General features: G+C 35.4%; 1 protein-coding gene across 2 annotated transcripts in view; it reads right to left on the bottom strand.

Moving 5' to 3' along the window:
• Nucleotides 1-8972: 8972 nt before the first annotated feature.
• The window catches only part of LOC144451666 (glyceraldehyde-3-phosphate dehydrogenase-like), a 43549-nt gene continuing 37491 nt past the window's right edge, over nucleotides 8973-15030 (bottom strand). For both annotated transcript variants that reach the window (XM_078142562.1, XM_078142561.1), the window contains exons 6-10: nucleotides 13310-13448; nucleotides 12676-12770; nucleotides 11919-12084; nucleotides 11093-11190; nucleotides 8973-10299 (exon numbers count right to left, since the gene is read on the bottom strand). In XM_078142562.1, coding sequence (XP_077998688.1) covers nucleotides 10224-10299; nucleotides 11093-11190; nucleotides 11919-12084; nucleotides 12676-12770; nucleotides 13310-13448 — 574 coding nt within the window. In that variant the 3' untranslated portion in view covers nucleotides 8973-10223. The remainder of the gene's footprint in view (nucleotides 10300-11092; nucleotides 11191-11918; nucleotides 12085-12675; nucleotides 12771-13309; nucleotides 13449-15030) is intronic.

Genomic DNA, 15030 nt, shown 5'->3' with positions numbered 1-15030 from the left:
TTGCCACCATAAAATATTATAGTGGTCTGAGGATAAAAGAACTGTTGGACACATTTTCCAACAGATGGGCTCCTAATTCCCTTTATTTATTCAACAAGATAAAAGTGTAGAGAAAAACGACAGTATTTCTTTGATATCAGTTGACAACTCAAGATCTGTAGAAAAAAAGGAAACTAATTTTCGCGTTTTGCCACAGATTTCTGCATGTTCAGGTTGATTTGTCAACATAATGTCATACATTCGGAGAGAACTTTAACTAAGATTTTTTATCAGCACGCAATGATACTAAAAAAGATATACAGCCGCAATGAATAGATTGATATAGAACACTTTTAATTTTACTATAAAGTTTACATATCAGTTATTAGAAAACTTGAGCCAAAAGGTACGCGTATATCTCCGATCTTACAATAATGTATGGTCAAGTCTCAGTCACTACGTAGAGAATTCATCGTTTTGTGACACAATTTTAAGAATACAATCACCTGAAAGGGTGTGTGATGCTAGACTAGATCTAGTTTGTTTCGCCTATATAAGGGTGAGGTTTTTTTTTTTTTGTTTCTCATCTCCAATGGAATAGTCAGGCGGGTCGGGCGGGCGAAATAAAAAAAAAAGGGGGGCAAGAAAAAAAAAATGTATTTTTTCAGTTCTATTCTCTGTCCTTTCTGTCCTGTTAGTCTCTATACAACTTCATTTCTCTTCTCTTTATTGATTTCCTTGTTACAAGTCTCTTTCCTTCATTTTAGCAAGGTTGACAAGTCTGTAGAACAACTTTGTAAGAAGATGATTAAATACTTATCATCCTGATGGGTGTATATCTGTAGCCATGAACTATTGTGTGATTTTATCAGGAGTACTAATACATTCGTCCTATTACCCTGTAATCAAAGAGGCATTGCCATCGCTAACAATGTTTTCAAGTTATCCAATTTGAACTTTAGTATGTAACTTTTTGAAACACTTACGTGATTGTCATCAGTGTGCTAGATGAATTTTCATTTATATAAACCATTACTTCTATGAAACATTTTTCTTCAGTGTGAACTTGTCAAAATAATCCACCAGAAAACATGTCAAACATTTCTAGAACTCAGAACCCCTTTGGGATTTACTGTTTAAAAGTAATTAAAAGTAATAATGTAAACATCAGAATGTCTTCAAAGGTCATGCATGTCATGGGTCATGAAACGCTATGGAGTCGGTCATTTCCCTGATAATACAACTGATTTAAAGCTAAAAACTGGTCAAGAAATTAGGAATGCAGTATGACTTTTACCAATTTTAAGCATAATTTTGAAAATGATGGAAATATTCTGAGCTATTATTGCATTGCAGCAAAATGTACCGCGTGACAGTATTAATTTTGAGCCCTGTCCCTCATCAAACCTCAACGGCTTCTGCCATGATGAAAGACACATGCTGCTCTGACGTAACAAAGGGGTTGGGTGGGTGGGTGGGTGAGAGGGGGTTAGACGGCGGTGTTCTGCCAAGGTTTCCAACAAGTGGGGACACAGGCCCCTTGGTTCCAAAAAGTGGTGTCATTTGACAGGGAGTGGGGTCAATTATTATTGTTTATGAAATATTCATATAAATTATCTCAGACCACTATAGAGATACTGTGGTCTGAGATATTCCATTACGCATAGACCATTACCTAACAACATAAAAAAAAATCCATTCATAATAACAGTTCCCAGTAAGCTATTTTTTGAAAATTGTGTACTACACATTACACCTTACAAAAAGAAGGCATTTTAAGTTTTATATATATATATATATATATATATATATATATATATATATATATATATATATATATATATATATATATATATATATATATATATATATATATATATATATATATATATATATATATATATATATATGAATGATATATTGTTTAGAAAGATTGGACAGCCAGGTAGTCACAATTTTTAATCTGAATATCAATGAATAGCAGTGCTAAAATTTATAATTCCCTTTTTTCAGACAAGGACAATGAACAACTCCAAAATAAGTCACAGTGAACATATGATTGAATAAAAACTTTGAGAAATCCTAAACTTGTAACCACTTGTTTCATTTTTAAAATTGTTAGTACACTGCTGTGTTTATCATTCCCTCTTCAAATTCATGACATTTTGAAGAAGAAAAAATCCCTGACTTTAAAAAGTACCAAATGTGAACGAAAAACTTACAAAAAATAGTCAAACAAACTTTAAAATAATTTTTTTTTTTATTAATTAACCGTTACTGGCTGTGTATCATGATTTGGTCCTGCTATATCAAATGACAGCATAGTTACGTACCGTAAACTTGCAATGATACGGAAAGCTGACATTAGGTGTCCTTGAAACTCAGAACTTGAATCTTTAACTAAAACTATCAACAAAGTCAAAGTTGGGATGCTCTGTAAATATTACATTAATTGTTTTCTGATTTGCACAACAAGTTCGTTCTTCATGTCTGACCGGGCGCACATGCATCGGCCGTCTATAGTGGCCATGCCAGTGATTACGCATTGATTCAGTGCCCAACATTCACATGTGTCACTAGCACTGCACTGTCATTGAGTGTCAACATCATGCAACACGATCCCCTAACACAGCTTTTTCGGAATCAAAATACACATGTACTCATTTAATTTAACCCATCAACAAATGAAAATCACAACCTGTCCCATAAATTTGGTTCACGAAGGCTTCTGAGCTGTGGCATGGCAGATAGATGTTCCGGTAGCAAGTTCAGTGTTTCGCACACGTCAGTGTTTAGGTCAGAGGTCACGACAGTGACAGTAGACAAAACATGTGACGAGAGCCGTCCATTTCGACGTCTCATCTAATCCCTCTAATGTTTTAATTTGTAGATTAAGTTTATCAAAGTTGATCTTTTTGTGGCATTTTTTATGTTAACAATAGAACTGCGCGTTGTCACTGTATCTTATATGATGTCAACAAAAATTTCCCTTACGCAGTCAGTCAGTATACTTCTTGTGGGATTCACGTCGAGTCAGAGCCTGGCCTGGTCCGGCCGTGGACTTAGATAATTTTGATGTCTGCCGTAAAATGAATGCGCCAAAGCGACGCAAGGTGGGAAAATTATTGCTTCATTTGTAATGTTAGGGGGCCAATGTCGCAAGGTCGTGGCCTCGCCAGAACTGGCCTAAGACGCCATGGGGAACCTTACAATTTTGCTGTGCTCAGGGGTCGGTCGGAAATAAAAAAACTTTTTTTTTTCTGATGTCGGAGCTGCAAATTAGGGTCGGTCGGGAGATGAGAAACAGAAAAATAAAAAGGGCCGCCCTAAGACTGGAACTTTCAGTCTATCGTAATAGCAACGTGGTGTAACTCCTGTTTGCTTAGAAGAGTGCGTGCTATCTCAGAACACTCCGACTAAAGGTACAATATTCAAAGATAGACCGTCCATATTACGTTAATTTCGATATTAAAATATTTAAACAAGTTACTTTTAACTAGAAAGTCATAACCAGTCTTTTTGATATATCTTATAACAATAAGTATATTGAACTGATACTTACCTTATCAATCTTGATATCAAAATATGACCGAAACAGTTCGAAGTCTTTCTTGAGATCCAAGTCGTTTTTCTCGTACAATTGCGTTCACGTTTCGTAAGTATTTGAACTTCGATGTCGACAGCGAAGCATACAACTATAAATCAACATTTCGAACACACGGTTATTTATAACTTGAAGACGCCCCCTGCACCGGAAACAACAGGAAGTCATACTCGGGGGTCTACCCTTGCATTCTTGTGTCGTTCCAATGTGACTTTTGTGACGTGTGTATGTTTATTTATGATAACAAATCTTGCTGAATCTTGCTTATTAAACCATAATTAAGGGCGGATGGAAGGGTGGGTGGACGGACGGACGGACAGATAGACAGATATGCAACAAGTATTAAAGCAGATAGACAAACATCTATCAGACATTTGTCAACTGTCATTGTTAAAACCTAATCCCACTATACTGATAAGTGGGTGATTTGAATGATACCCCATCCCTTCCAAGGGTCTGGGTGGTCAATATTAGATTATACTGCACAAACAAAGCAACAAGATTGTCTACAACAGTGAATATTTATTCATGTTTATCAATCATAAATGATATACCATTTCATATACTGCATCATTCTTCAAAAATCTACAAGATGCCGAGTTTACTTTTCAAAAAGTCGATACTCTTCTGGTGACGATGATTGCTCGAGAGAGAGAGATCGAGAGATCGAGAGAGAGAGAGAGAGAGAGAGAGAGAGAGAGAGAGAGAGAGAGAGAGAGAGAGAGAGAGAGAGAGAGAGAGAGAGAGAGAGAGAGAGAGAGAGAGAGAGAGAGAGAGAGAGCGCGCGCGCGCTATCTATTGTCCTTTGTACGGTTGAATATTTGGTTGTATGGATGGCTGCAACTATATAACGTTATATCTTTAAGCTTTAAGAGTTCGTTATTTGCCTGGGGACAAGGATACGATCAATCAGCACTAAGTGCAGCTGAGTACTGATGTGTATATGGAAGGCATAAAACATAATATCAACCATGTAATGCGACTACTAGTATATTCAACATTACACAAAGTACAAAGCTACAAACACGGATCTGTTCTATGTTTTCACCAATCTCGCAAGCCAGAGTTATTATTTCTACGACTACTTTTTGAAATATCCTGTGGGGGGCTCGTTAAGAACGTTGCCGTAAAACAGACCGTGATTTGCGACGATGTGCTTTCACATAGTAAACCTACTACTCTGATAACCGAGGTCTCGCATTACTAAGATTGACACAAACTAAAAATGTTGTTATTGGATGTGGTAGATTACACAAGTGGGTGATAGCGGTGCCTCAGCGTTGTTGTGAGAATTTAATCACCCTAGCTGTAATCAAGATAGTGGAAGCTTTTGGAGTCCTCAAAAATGTACACTTTAACTGAGGTAAAAGATTTCAACGGAAATGCCACCCCACTGCGAGTACAATTAAACCAATGTCCATTCAATAGCTTATATCATGGAAGTAGAAGTTCTACTTCCATGCTTATATCAACATGTCACAACAATAGTTTCAGTGTGTGTCTATCTTAGTAAACCAAGACCTTGGTTGCCAGAGTAGTATATCAACATCCCACAACACTAGTTTCAGATTGTGTCTATCTTAGTAAACCAAGACCTCGGTTGCCAGAGTAGTATATCAATATGTCACAACAATAGTTTGTGTGTGTCTATCTTAGTAAACCAAGACCTTGGTTGCCAGAGTAGTATATCAACATGTCACATTCGTTTTAGTTTGTGTCTATCTTAGTAAACCAAGACCTCGGTTGCCAGAGTAGTATATCAACATGTCACATTCGTTTTAGTTTGTGTCTATCTTAGTAAACTGAGACCTTGATTGCCAGAGTAGTATTTTAGTAACCATTTACGCATCTTTTTCTTGTTGAAAATATGAGTGAAATTATCATGATTATAGAAGTAATTTCTGTAACCTTTAAATCGATATCTCTGCTCATTGGATTTCCCTTTAGGCCTAAAAATAATTGTGTGGTTCCGATTACGCTCAATTTTAAAATAGGTGGGGTAGGTAGATTTTTTATTTTAATTTATTATATTTTTTTCATGTGATTTGTTCAGGTAGTTATGTTTTCCGTTGTTTTCCATATGGTCTCTGTTATTGGTTTCTTCTCATCAGATGTACAGACATTAATGGCTGTACATCTGATGAGAAGAAACCAATAACAGAGGGATGGGGGGAGGGAGGGAGATAGAGATAGACAGACAGACAGACAGACAGACAGACAGACAGACAGACAGAGACAGATTAGATGGATGGATGGATGGGTGGATGGATAGATGGATAGGTAGGTAGGTAGGTAGATAGATAGATAGTCAGATAGTCAGATAGTAAATTTTATGTATGGTGGATTGATATGAAATCTACTATATAGTCTTCATACCCATTGTTTGCTATTCTTACAGGCCCAGTATAAAGAAAAAGTGGATTGTGTAAAAAACAGAACAGAAGAAACACCAGGATACGAACCATACTACTTAAATTTGAGCATAGTCAACAGACGACATCAAAGCTATGTAAGTATACTGTTGGACTTGTCTTAGATATTGAACAGAAGTATTGAAAGGAATTGTTTTTTCCAAAGAATTATTAGGAAGATGTTTGGATAATATGTTTTTGTTTACAATTCAGACATCCGGTGAGACTTGCAGACATGCATATGTGTTAAATGAACAATGAATATTCATGACTACCTGAATTTAATAAGCACTTTAGGACTCATGAATATTCATTGTTCATCTAATTCATATGCATGTATGCTAAGTCTTATGAGGCAACAGTCGATTACTGCTAGATCAATGAAGGTGAAAAAAAAAGTTTCAATTTGGTAGTTTTGTGGGCAATTGCTTGACATTGAATTATGACATAAAATCATGAAATGACTCTCCAGAATCCAATTAAGTTTACGATGAAAATGCCTTTATTTACTGCCCCTTAACGTACGTATATTATTAGATCATTTGGACTTCATGGTTTCCTGGTTTGAACATTTTAAATATGGAAATGTTTCTGTAGAAATGTCAAGACTATTACCTTTCAACTTTTATAGCTTCTTATATAATTGACCCTCCCGGATCTCTGACACAAGATCTGAATCCTTCCAATTAAGTTAGGCACATTTACATAAGGCATAATAAAAAAAAATTGTGTGGTTCCCATTATGCCCAATTTTAGAATAGGTGGTTGTAGGTAGATTTTTTTGTTTTATTTATTTATTTATTTTCTGTGTGTCTAGTTTAGGTTTTCTATTGTTTTCCAAATGGTGTCCGTGTTGTCTATTTCTTCATATCAGATGTACAGCCATTAGTTTTATATTGTCTTTTTAAGCTGATATCAGTTTCCGCATCCACAGTTTTTGCGATTTTATTTTTTTTTCTCAAATACATAAAAACCAAACCATTTTTTTAGGCCTTATCACAATATGATCCTAGTTTGAGGCAAAATAAAGAAAAATGTTTGTCTCTGATAAAATGACTTCTAGAATGGAATTTTTTTTTCCTAAATTACTTTGACCAAGATAAGATATTTGTCCATCACGACACTTCGAAGAGTTTGATGAGGTGGTAAAAGAAGTAAATGAAGACAATTATAGATGAATACATTTATGCAGACTACTGTTAGTTCAACAGGACATGATTTCTCTCTGGAATACAATTTTTTTTTTAAAAGTGACCACAGGAGAAGCAAAGGCAAAGGTGTACACGGAAATAGAAATATATTGTTACAATTTTAGGCATTTTGCATGCAATGAAATGTTTAGGGTTGGGGGCTTAAACTTGGAACTTGGGTCAATTGGGTTATGGGAAACACACTATTTTTTTTTATATTGGCCTTAGTTACACGTCCTTGAAGTAGCAACCTTCCAAACGCAATTACAAAATAGATTTTGCCCACGCATACCACACATACACTGATTGTCAGTGAGATGTCCAAGCTGAGCATGTAAAGGCTATAGCCTACCTGTAGACTCCAAGAACTAAGAACTAGCATTACTACATGTACTAGCTATTTGCTATCCTAACTGATATTTTGAATTTTGCTAGTCTAGGAAAAGACAGCGAAATTCAAAATCAAAATATCAGTTTAATACAAGGGGTGAAGGCCAGGGGAAATCCAGTAATTACAAGGGAGGGGGAGGGATGGGTCTGACTCATTTTACAAATCAATCCTCTATGGAGGGTCACATTTTACTTCAACTCACTTTTATCTAACTTTGCATTATTTTGTGATTTTAGCATGATCCTATCGCTGCCACTGGCTCCAAATCCTGCTGTTGTTTTTTCATTGAATTATTTGAATGGTAGTCATATTTTAGAGAAAGGAAATTGAGGGAGGGTCACATTTTGTGCCACAGATCTGGCCTTTCCCCTTAGGATAGCAAATAGCTAGTAACGCTAGTCCTTCAAATCTACAGGTAGGCTACAGTAAGACGATGATTCAGATTTTAGAAATTGAGGCTTAAAGTTAAAGAGGTGATTGCTTATTAGTTGTTAGTGAAATGTCAGGATTGTCCGACAATTAAGCAGTTAATTCCTGGTGTTGAGGACGAACACAATTTTTGGACTGTCAATTTTAGAGGTTGCAAAAGCATTCAATTTTACTCAGTTTCTGAATAAGAAAAAAAATATCATCTCTACAAAAGAAACACATGAACGTATATGTCAACGGAAAGAACTTTGTAAACTGACACACACTACATTATGCTCCAATTAATGGTAAACCTTAAAAGTGATGGAAATGTGTGTTCATGAAGTTACAACTGGCTAATCACTATAACCTTTGTTGACACACACAAACCTGATTCATTGTTACCATGGTGACCACTTCAAGGTATAATTCTGATGTTGCAATAAAGAGGGGCTAATTACAGAACTATAACATGGAACCTCATTTTCCATCTCGGATATCATAATTACATTTTCTGTCTTGTATAGAAACGACTTGATCCATGTATTATCAGATGTCATATGCGTGTATAGTTACATTGATGATTACATGAAGAAGGAAATGGGGTACAGGCAGCAATGGAAGTACTGTTGGACTAGGTAAATATCTTTCTTATAATGTAAGATACTATCGTCGCTCAAATTTGAACCAATATATTTCTTAGACTTCATTACCCACTGCAGAGATGATATGTGTGTGTATTGGTGGGAGGAGGGGATGGGGAGTTCTGCTATCAAAATCTAATACTTTCAGTTCTGGGTAAAAAATCTTTAAGGGCTATGTTTAAATCCAAGGTCATCTTGATTACATGGGATCATTCTTTTATTCACGAGTCACGACCAACTTTTTTTTCTCTAGTTCTGCTAAACACTTGCACATTTCTCGATGCCTAAAACACTACTGAACCTCAGTTCGTTCAGTTGTGCTAAAAATGATATCTCAGACTGATCCTGGTTCAAGCACATTTTATTGTTTTCAACACCACAAACAAATCCTACAATAGTTAGATAGATGATTCAAGTATCGAATGCATGGTGTCAATATACAATATCAGAAATGACAAACTCGTTGGAATCCTAAACAACAACACATGTCTACTGACAATCACAAAAACAGATCTTCATAATTTTTAAACTATTATTTCAGTTTTTGGATTAAATCATTGCTTGGGTGATAATTTCAGAAATAAAAAAGGAATAAGTGCATGGTTTTCCGCATGTCCCATCATAAGATAATATACAGTTGTACTTTATGTCTCCCCAACAGTTAGCGGAGTCCTTTTTGTTCATCAGGTAAATCATTCTTTTTTTTGACACAATACAGAGGAATATCAAGTGAATCTTACCAGCCATGGTTCTCACACAAAGAGCTAAATTAATATGACCCAGTATTATTTTGTATAGCTTGGTTAATATCTAGCTATTATATTGATTCTGATAAGAACTTGCATTGATCTAAATTTAGCTATAGTAGTCACAACATTAACAATGCCTGCAATATTCATTGTGCAAATAAACCCGCTATATGTAGTGAGTGATGTGTATGACACACAATTGCAGCACATCTTTGATCTGACTGCATATATTTTGGTAATGTATGAATATGTTGCAGTAGTTTATCATTTATACTTTGGAGTCACTGTAATATTTAAGATATCAAACATTCCCATGTTAACTTCCATTAAGATCGGACTGTTGTATTTAGCATATTACTCCTCTGAAATGATGTATGAAAAAAAAAAGAATTCGCCTTGACAGTGTCCTATCTTTGAATGCTTTCTGTTCATTTTTTAGGGTGGAAAACTTTCAATCCGAGGAGTTATACAGACAGAGATATTTGATGTAAACATGAGTAAACAATAACTATACAACTTTGAAAACTGATTTGCAATGGCATTTACCCTGCTTGCAAACACGGTGAGTGTTTCCTGTGACCAACCTTTCATATTATACCATAGCCTACCAGAATCTGCACTCACATGTAGCCTGTATTACCTACTGTCATCATCCATACAATCTCACCTAGAACTGTTGAAAAGACACCAAGCACACCATAATACTGGCAAGTTTCAGTTATGACTATACAAATGAATTTCTTACAGCGTGCATCATATGCTATTTAACAACTACTCAAACATCCCTGCTGACTTGTATCTTGTATTTGTTATGACACCTCAGCACTGCAAATCTTTGTTTATTTATTTATTTGTTGTCAACAGCATACATATGATTGATGAGATCAACAACACGGTGACTGTAACCATACTCGTTGTCATACCTGCATTAGAAAATAACATGGTTTGTAAACAGTGTAGAACGTTGCACCCAGCCTTTTCAAAATGTGGGACATGGTGATCTGGGTCATCATGCATCTAAAGCTACTTTGTACAGATAAGTGCGAGTAACATCATTAAGTCTGGTGGTTTCAAAAGAGATCAATACTCTTTATACCAAATTTAGTACATAGCTTTACAGAATTAGAACATCTTTCAGAGTGGGTTATCCATGACTTTGAATCTTCACCCTGTCTTGCTCAATGAGTAAATCCCAAACTGTACATTAACATTCTGATGTCATAAATGTACCATATTTGGACATGCCCCCCCCCCCCCCCACTCAAAAACCCCCAAACACTTTCAATTGCTTTAATTATGAGCGTAGTATGTAGCCTATGCAGACTGAGACTGTAAGATAGCCATCACAACTTGATTAATGTTAACACTCTAGTCAAAAAGACTAACATTGTTTACATCAATTGAAACTGTTTTTACAAGTTGTATTGTAACACACCTACTATATTTCCTGTGTTGTGATTGTCACACGAGCATAGAAACTTCATTTTTTTAAAGACAAACTTACCACACTTGTGCCATAAAGGATTCATTGGTTTTCCATGTTCCTGTGTTGTTGTTTTAACTATCATCACTATCACCATGTGAGAGAGCAACAATGTAGTGTGTTATAAAACACATGTTGACTGATCATGCTCGTGCAACAGATGGTATACTGTTGTCCTTGTAATCAGTCAATACGTGTATATTGTAACAGTGAGAAAATAAAATGTTACTTACCATGAGACCAACTTGACAAACTTGTCATTCAAAGCTATACCTGCATTAGCATCAAAGATACTTGAAGTTGTATCACCACAGAAATCTTGAGATACAACCTGAAAAAGAAGAAGTGATAAGTATAAGTTCCTGACTTGATACCATACAGTATGGTTAACATCAAAGACATTAACACTACAGGGTGTCTCCTACGATCAATAATATTATCATTGACTGCGGTTGCTTTTTACTAGAATGATAACAGATCTGCTGCTGGTTCCAAGATGCATTGCATGTCTCTCCATACAACATCATGTATTGTGTACACGCTGAGGGGTTTGCATGCACTACTCAGGGGGATGGTCGTCACCCTCGCTATCATTCACGGCGATTAGTCTTTGTTCTATAAAATCACTAAACATGTCCCTGATAAAAATGTTATTTCAAACGTAATATCATAAAAGCTGTCCTTTCGCGTAATGCATCTTGGAACTGGAAAATCAACTATACCAAGTTCTTAAATGATATTGGACCACCTAAATGATGCATGCAATTATTTTATTGGTTCCAGGTGGACTATTAGTTGTTCCCCGTTCTTCCTGAGAAGATCTTCACCGTTCTCAAGAAACTTGAAATAGAGAACTCCTATACAGAGATGTGCTGGATGAAACAATTTTTTTTCTATACTTATTTAGTCATGCACCAAGCATATGCTTTGTATATACTAATATAGTTCTTTTCCTCTACAGTCCATTCAAATTCATAATATTAATCCTACAACATAAGCTATTTTCAAATCTTTGCGATCAAGATCATTTTATCTTGATATGTTTATATATCTACATACCTCATCTTCAGTGTAACCAAGAATACCCTTCAAACTAGGAGTTTCAGAAGCCTTCTTTACACAGGCCTTGATTTCATCATATGATGCTCCTTTCTTAAGACGGACGGTCAAATCAACAACTGAGACATCGGGTACGGGGACACGGAAAGCCATACCAGTGAGTTTGCTGAAAACGAGATACACCAAATATTATTTCAAATCCTCCTTCAAAACAGAATACTTAGATTTTTGTTAATAGGAATAAAACTAGTGTTTTTACAAAATGGAATGAAATGCGTTGGTTTCATACGTGTACTTGGGTGGAAGTGATGTACAAGACTTGCTGGGCAACTTCTGTTAAATGTATTGTTGACTGCTTCTACTGTTGTTGTAACTTAAGTTGCATTTTTTGTCATACAAAAACAAATTTTTTTCTGCACTTTTGCATTGAAGTCAGATAATAACAAAACTATTTCATTATACCTTTGTATTTTAAGTCGGACTATGACAAATTGTTTTCAAAACACCTCTGCATTAAAGTCACATGATAAACTTATTTCACAATGGAAACACAGCACCACAGTTCCTCTATCACAGCATCTATAAATTGTGACAAGAACTTTTTTCCCACTTATAATAATTGTATCATCACTATCAAAAATAAGAACCTTGGAGTTATTTTGCCATTTTTGGTCTATTAAAACCATTAACTGCTCTGATCTATTATCTTTTGAAGGTCCTACAAAGAAATACAAAATGTTAGTCTTGTCTCACATACCCATTAAGATCGGGAATAACTTTTCCGACAGCCTTTGCAGCACCAGTAGAAGCTGGGATAATATTCTGACCTGCACCACGACCATCACGCCATTTCTGTTCAAAATGATAGAAAGATTTCTCATTTGACTTTGCTGAAGTCAACATACTAAAACAAATGTCATTGAGTATCTTCTTTTTAATATCTGGGAAAGACTCGTCTTTGTACAATTTTGGGGTTACTTTTGCTGCATAGTAAAAATTACATCTGTAGGCCTTTCCAAAATTTGCAATTTTTCAGCTTTACTTCCTGTCTGTGTTTACATGGTATAGGTTACTAAGTTAATCATAGAGCACTGCTGCTTTCGTTGATGTCTGAACAATACAAAAAATATCCTTGATTAACACTTCTACAGAATACCAAGGGTCAAAACTCTTAAGAAATGGCACTTTGAGGTAATGATACACCTACTTCAAGCGAGGCTGCTGTATTCTCAATTTCCTGTTTGCAGTCTGCATGGCTTATTTTACTATACTGAATCATCACGAAAAGTGCATACAATCAAATAATGAAAATAAACAATGAAAATAAAGATTTGGTGTGAAAGCAGGTGATAAATACTATTTAATAACTGAACCAAGAAAAATAGTCTTACCTTGGCACTTGGTCCATCAACAGTTTTTTGTGTTGCAGTAACAGCATGGATTGTACTCATAAGACCCTCTTCAATACCAAAGTTATCATGAATAACTTTAGCAATAGGTGCCAAGCAGTTTGTTGTACATGAAGCATTGCTATTGGGGGAAATGAAATGAAACAATACAAGTCATTGGAATGATCGCTTTTGCTAAAATACTAACTGTCTCTTTGGTACAGTGATTTGTAACACAACATTAAACCTGCACTAGCTGTAACTTGTGTATTATTTTTTTTGATCACATAATGCCAAACCAACAATATATTCATGAAAATTGTTAAAATGCCAATAATTACACACTACTTGATAATTAGGTCTATTTTATCTCAATCTGATTACAATCCGATGTATTGTACACTTCACAATTTCTTTTTGGCTGTTACATTTAATGTTGTTGGTTCTTTTGTGAGCACTTATTACATACATCTGACACAACACCATAGGTGTTCCCGTATCAAATCTCATACTCGTGAGTAGCCAATCAGAATCCATGTTACAATATATACACTCAACGTTCGAAATTGAAAGAAAGAGAACTATCACAATATAAAGATAACATCATTGTCTGCACTCTGTGGCCGTGCTCTTTTTGTACTGTACTGTACCCGTATGTTTCAGCGCATTATGTGTTCTCATTGGTTGAGTGAATACACTCAGTGTCGAGATTTGGTACAGGAACGCCTATGGTGTTGTGTCAGATGTATGTAATAAGTGCTCACAAAAGAACCAACAACATTAAATGTAACAGCCAAAACGAAGTCGCGAAGTGTACACTCCATCAGATTTTAATCAGATTGATTTTATCTATGCTAGCATACGCACTGATAAGACTTTAATTAATCATGATCTGATATCAGAGGCCTAAATAAGGCCTATAATCAGAATTGTACCTGTATACCTGTATACCTGTATAAGTAGCATACATGTAGTGGGGGTGCTGACCTAAAATCAATTTGCTTGGATATATTGCACCATTATGTACAGTACCCATAGGCAATTCAATACTGTGCAGGGTGTATGATATAAAGTCATTATACCTAACAAAGCACTGTCAAAACATGTTACAGTTGTAGCTATAGTGCAGCTTTAAGATGCAATTCATGGACCCAATGAAAAATCAAACACCAACAACACAAGATGTGGTGCCAATACACTTTGTTCTATCGTTGTTATATTTGACAATAGGTTATAGAATACAATTCCTGGAGTAGCAATAGTTTAAATTTACAAATACTTCAAGCAGTAATTTCCTCTCACTCATATTATCCTAGTATACAATCCTTACATCTCCATTGATAACATAACCCTGTAATGAATACCCTAGCCTTATTAGTTCTTGTATTACCAGTGGTGATAACTACAGTCTTAGTAACATTGACAGAGGGTACTTTTCTTGAACAGGTTTGTTTATCAATTAGCAGCATATACATGGACTGTTTTAAATCTACACAGGCTGCAACTGGGAAATTTTTGTTCATCAAATAACCAAAGAAATAGTCCCTAAAAATTGACCAATTACTAATAAAATGACATTGTACATGTTAATTAGTGGTCAATATTATCTGTAGATAGTGTCGTGGCAAGTCTAAATCTTGAGTGGAAGCTTAGATTTGAATCAGTCACCATGTAAAAATTGCACTAGTTGTAACTATAGTAAAAAAAATTTGATTAGACAATTA

This window comes from Glandiceps talaboti, chromosome 21 (assembly GCF_964340395.1).
Source record: "Glandiceps talaboti chromosome 21, keGlaTala1.1, whole genome shotgun sequence".
In the NCBI taxonomy this organism is placed as follows: Eukaryota; Metazoa; Hemichordata; class Enteropneusta; family Spengelidae; genus Glandiceps; species Glandiceps talaboti.
This window is presented reverse-complemented; position numbering and strand designations above follow the sequence as displayed.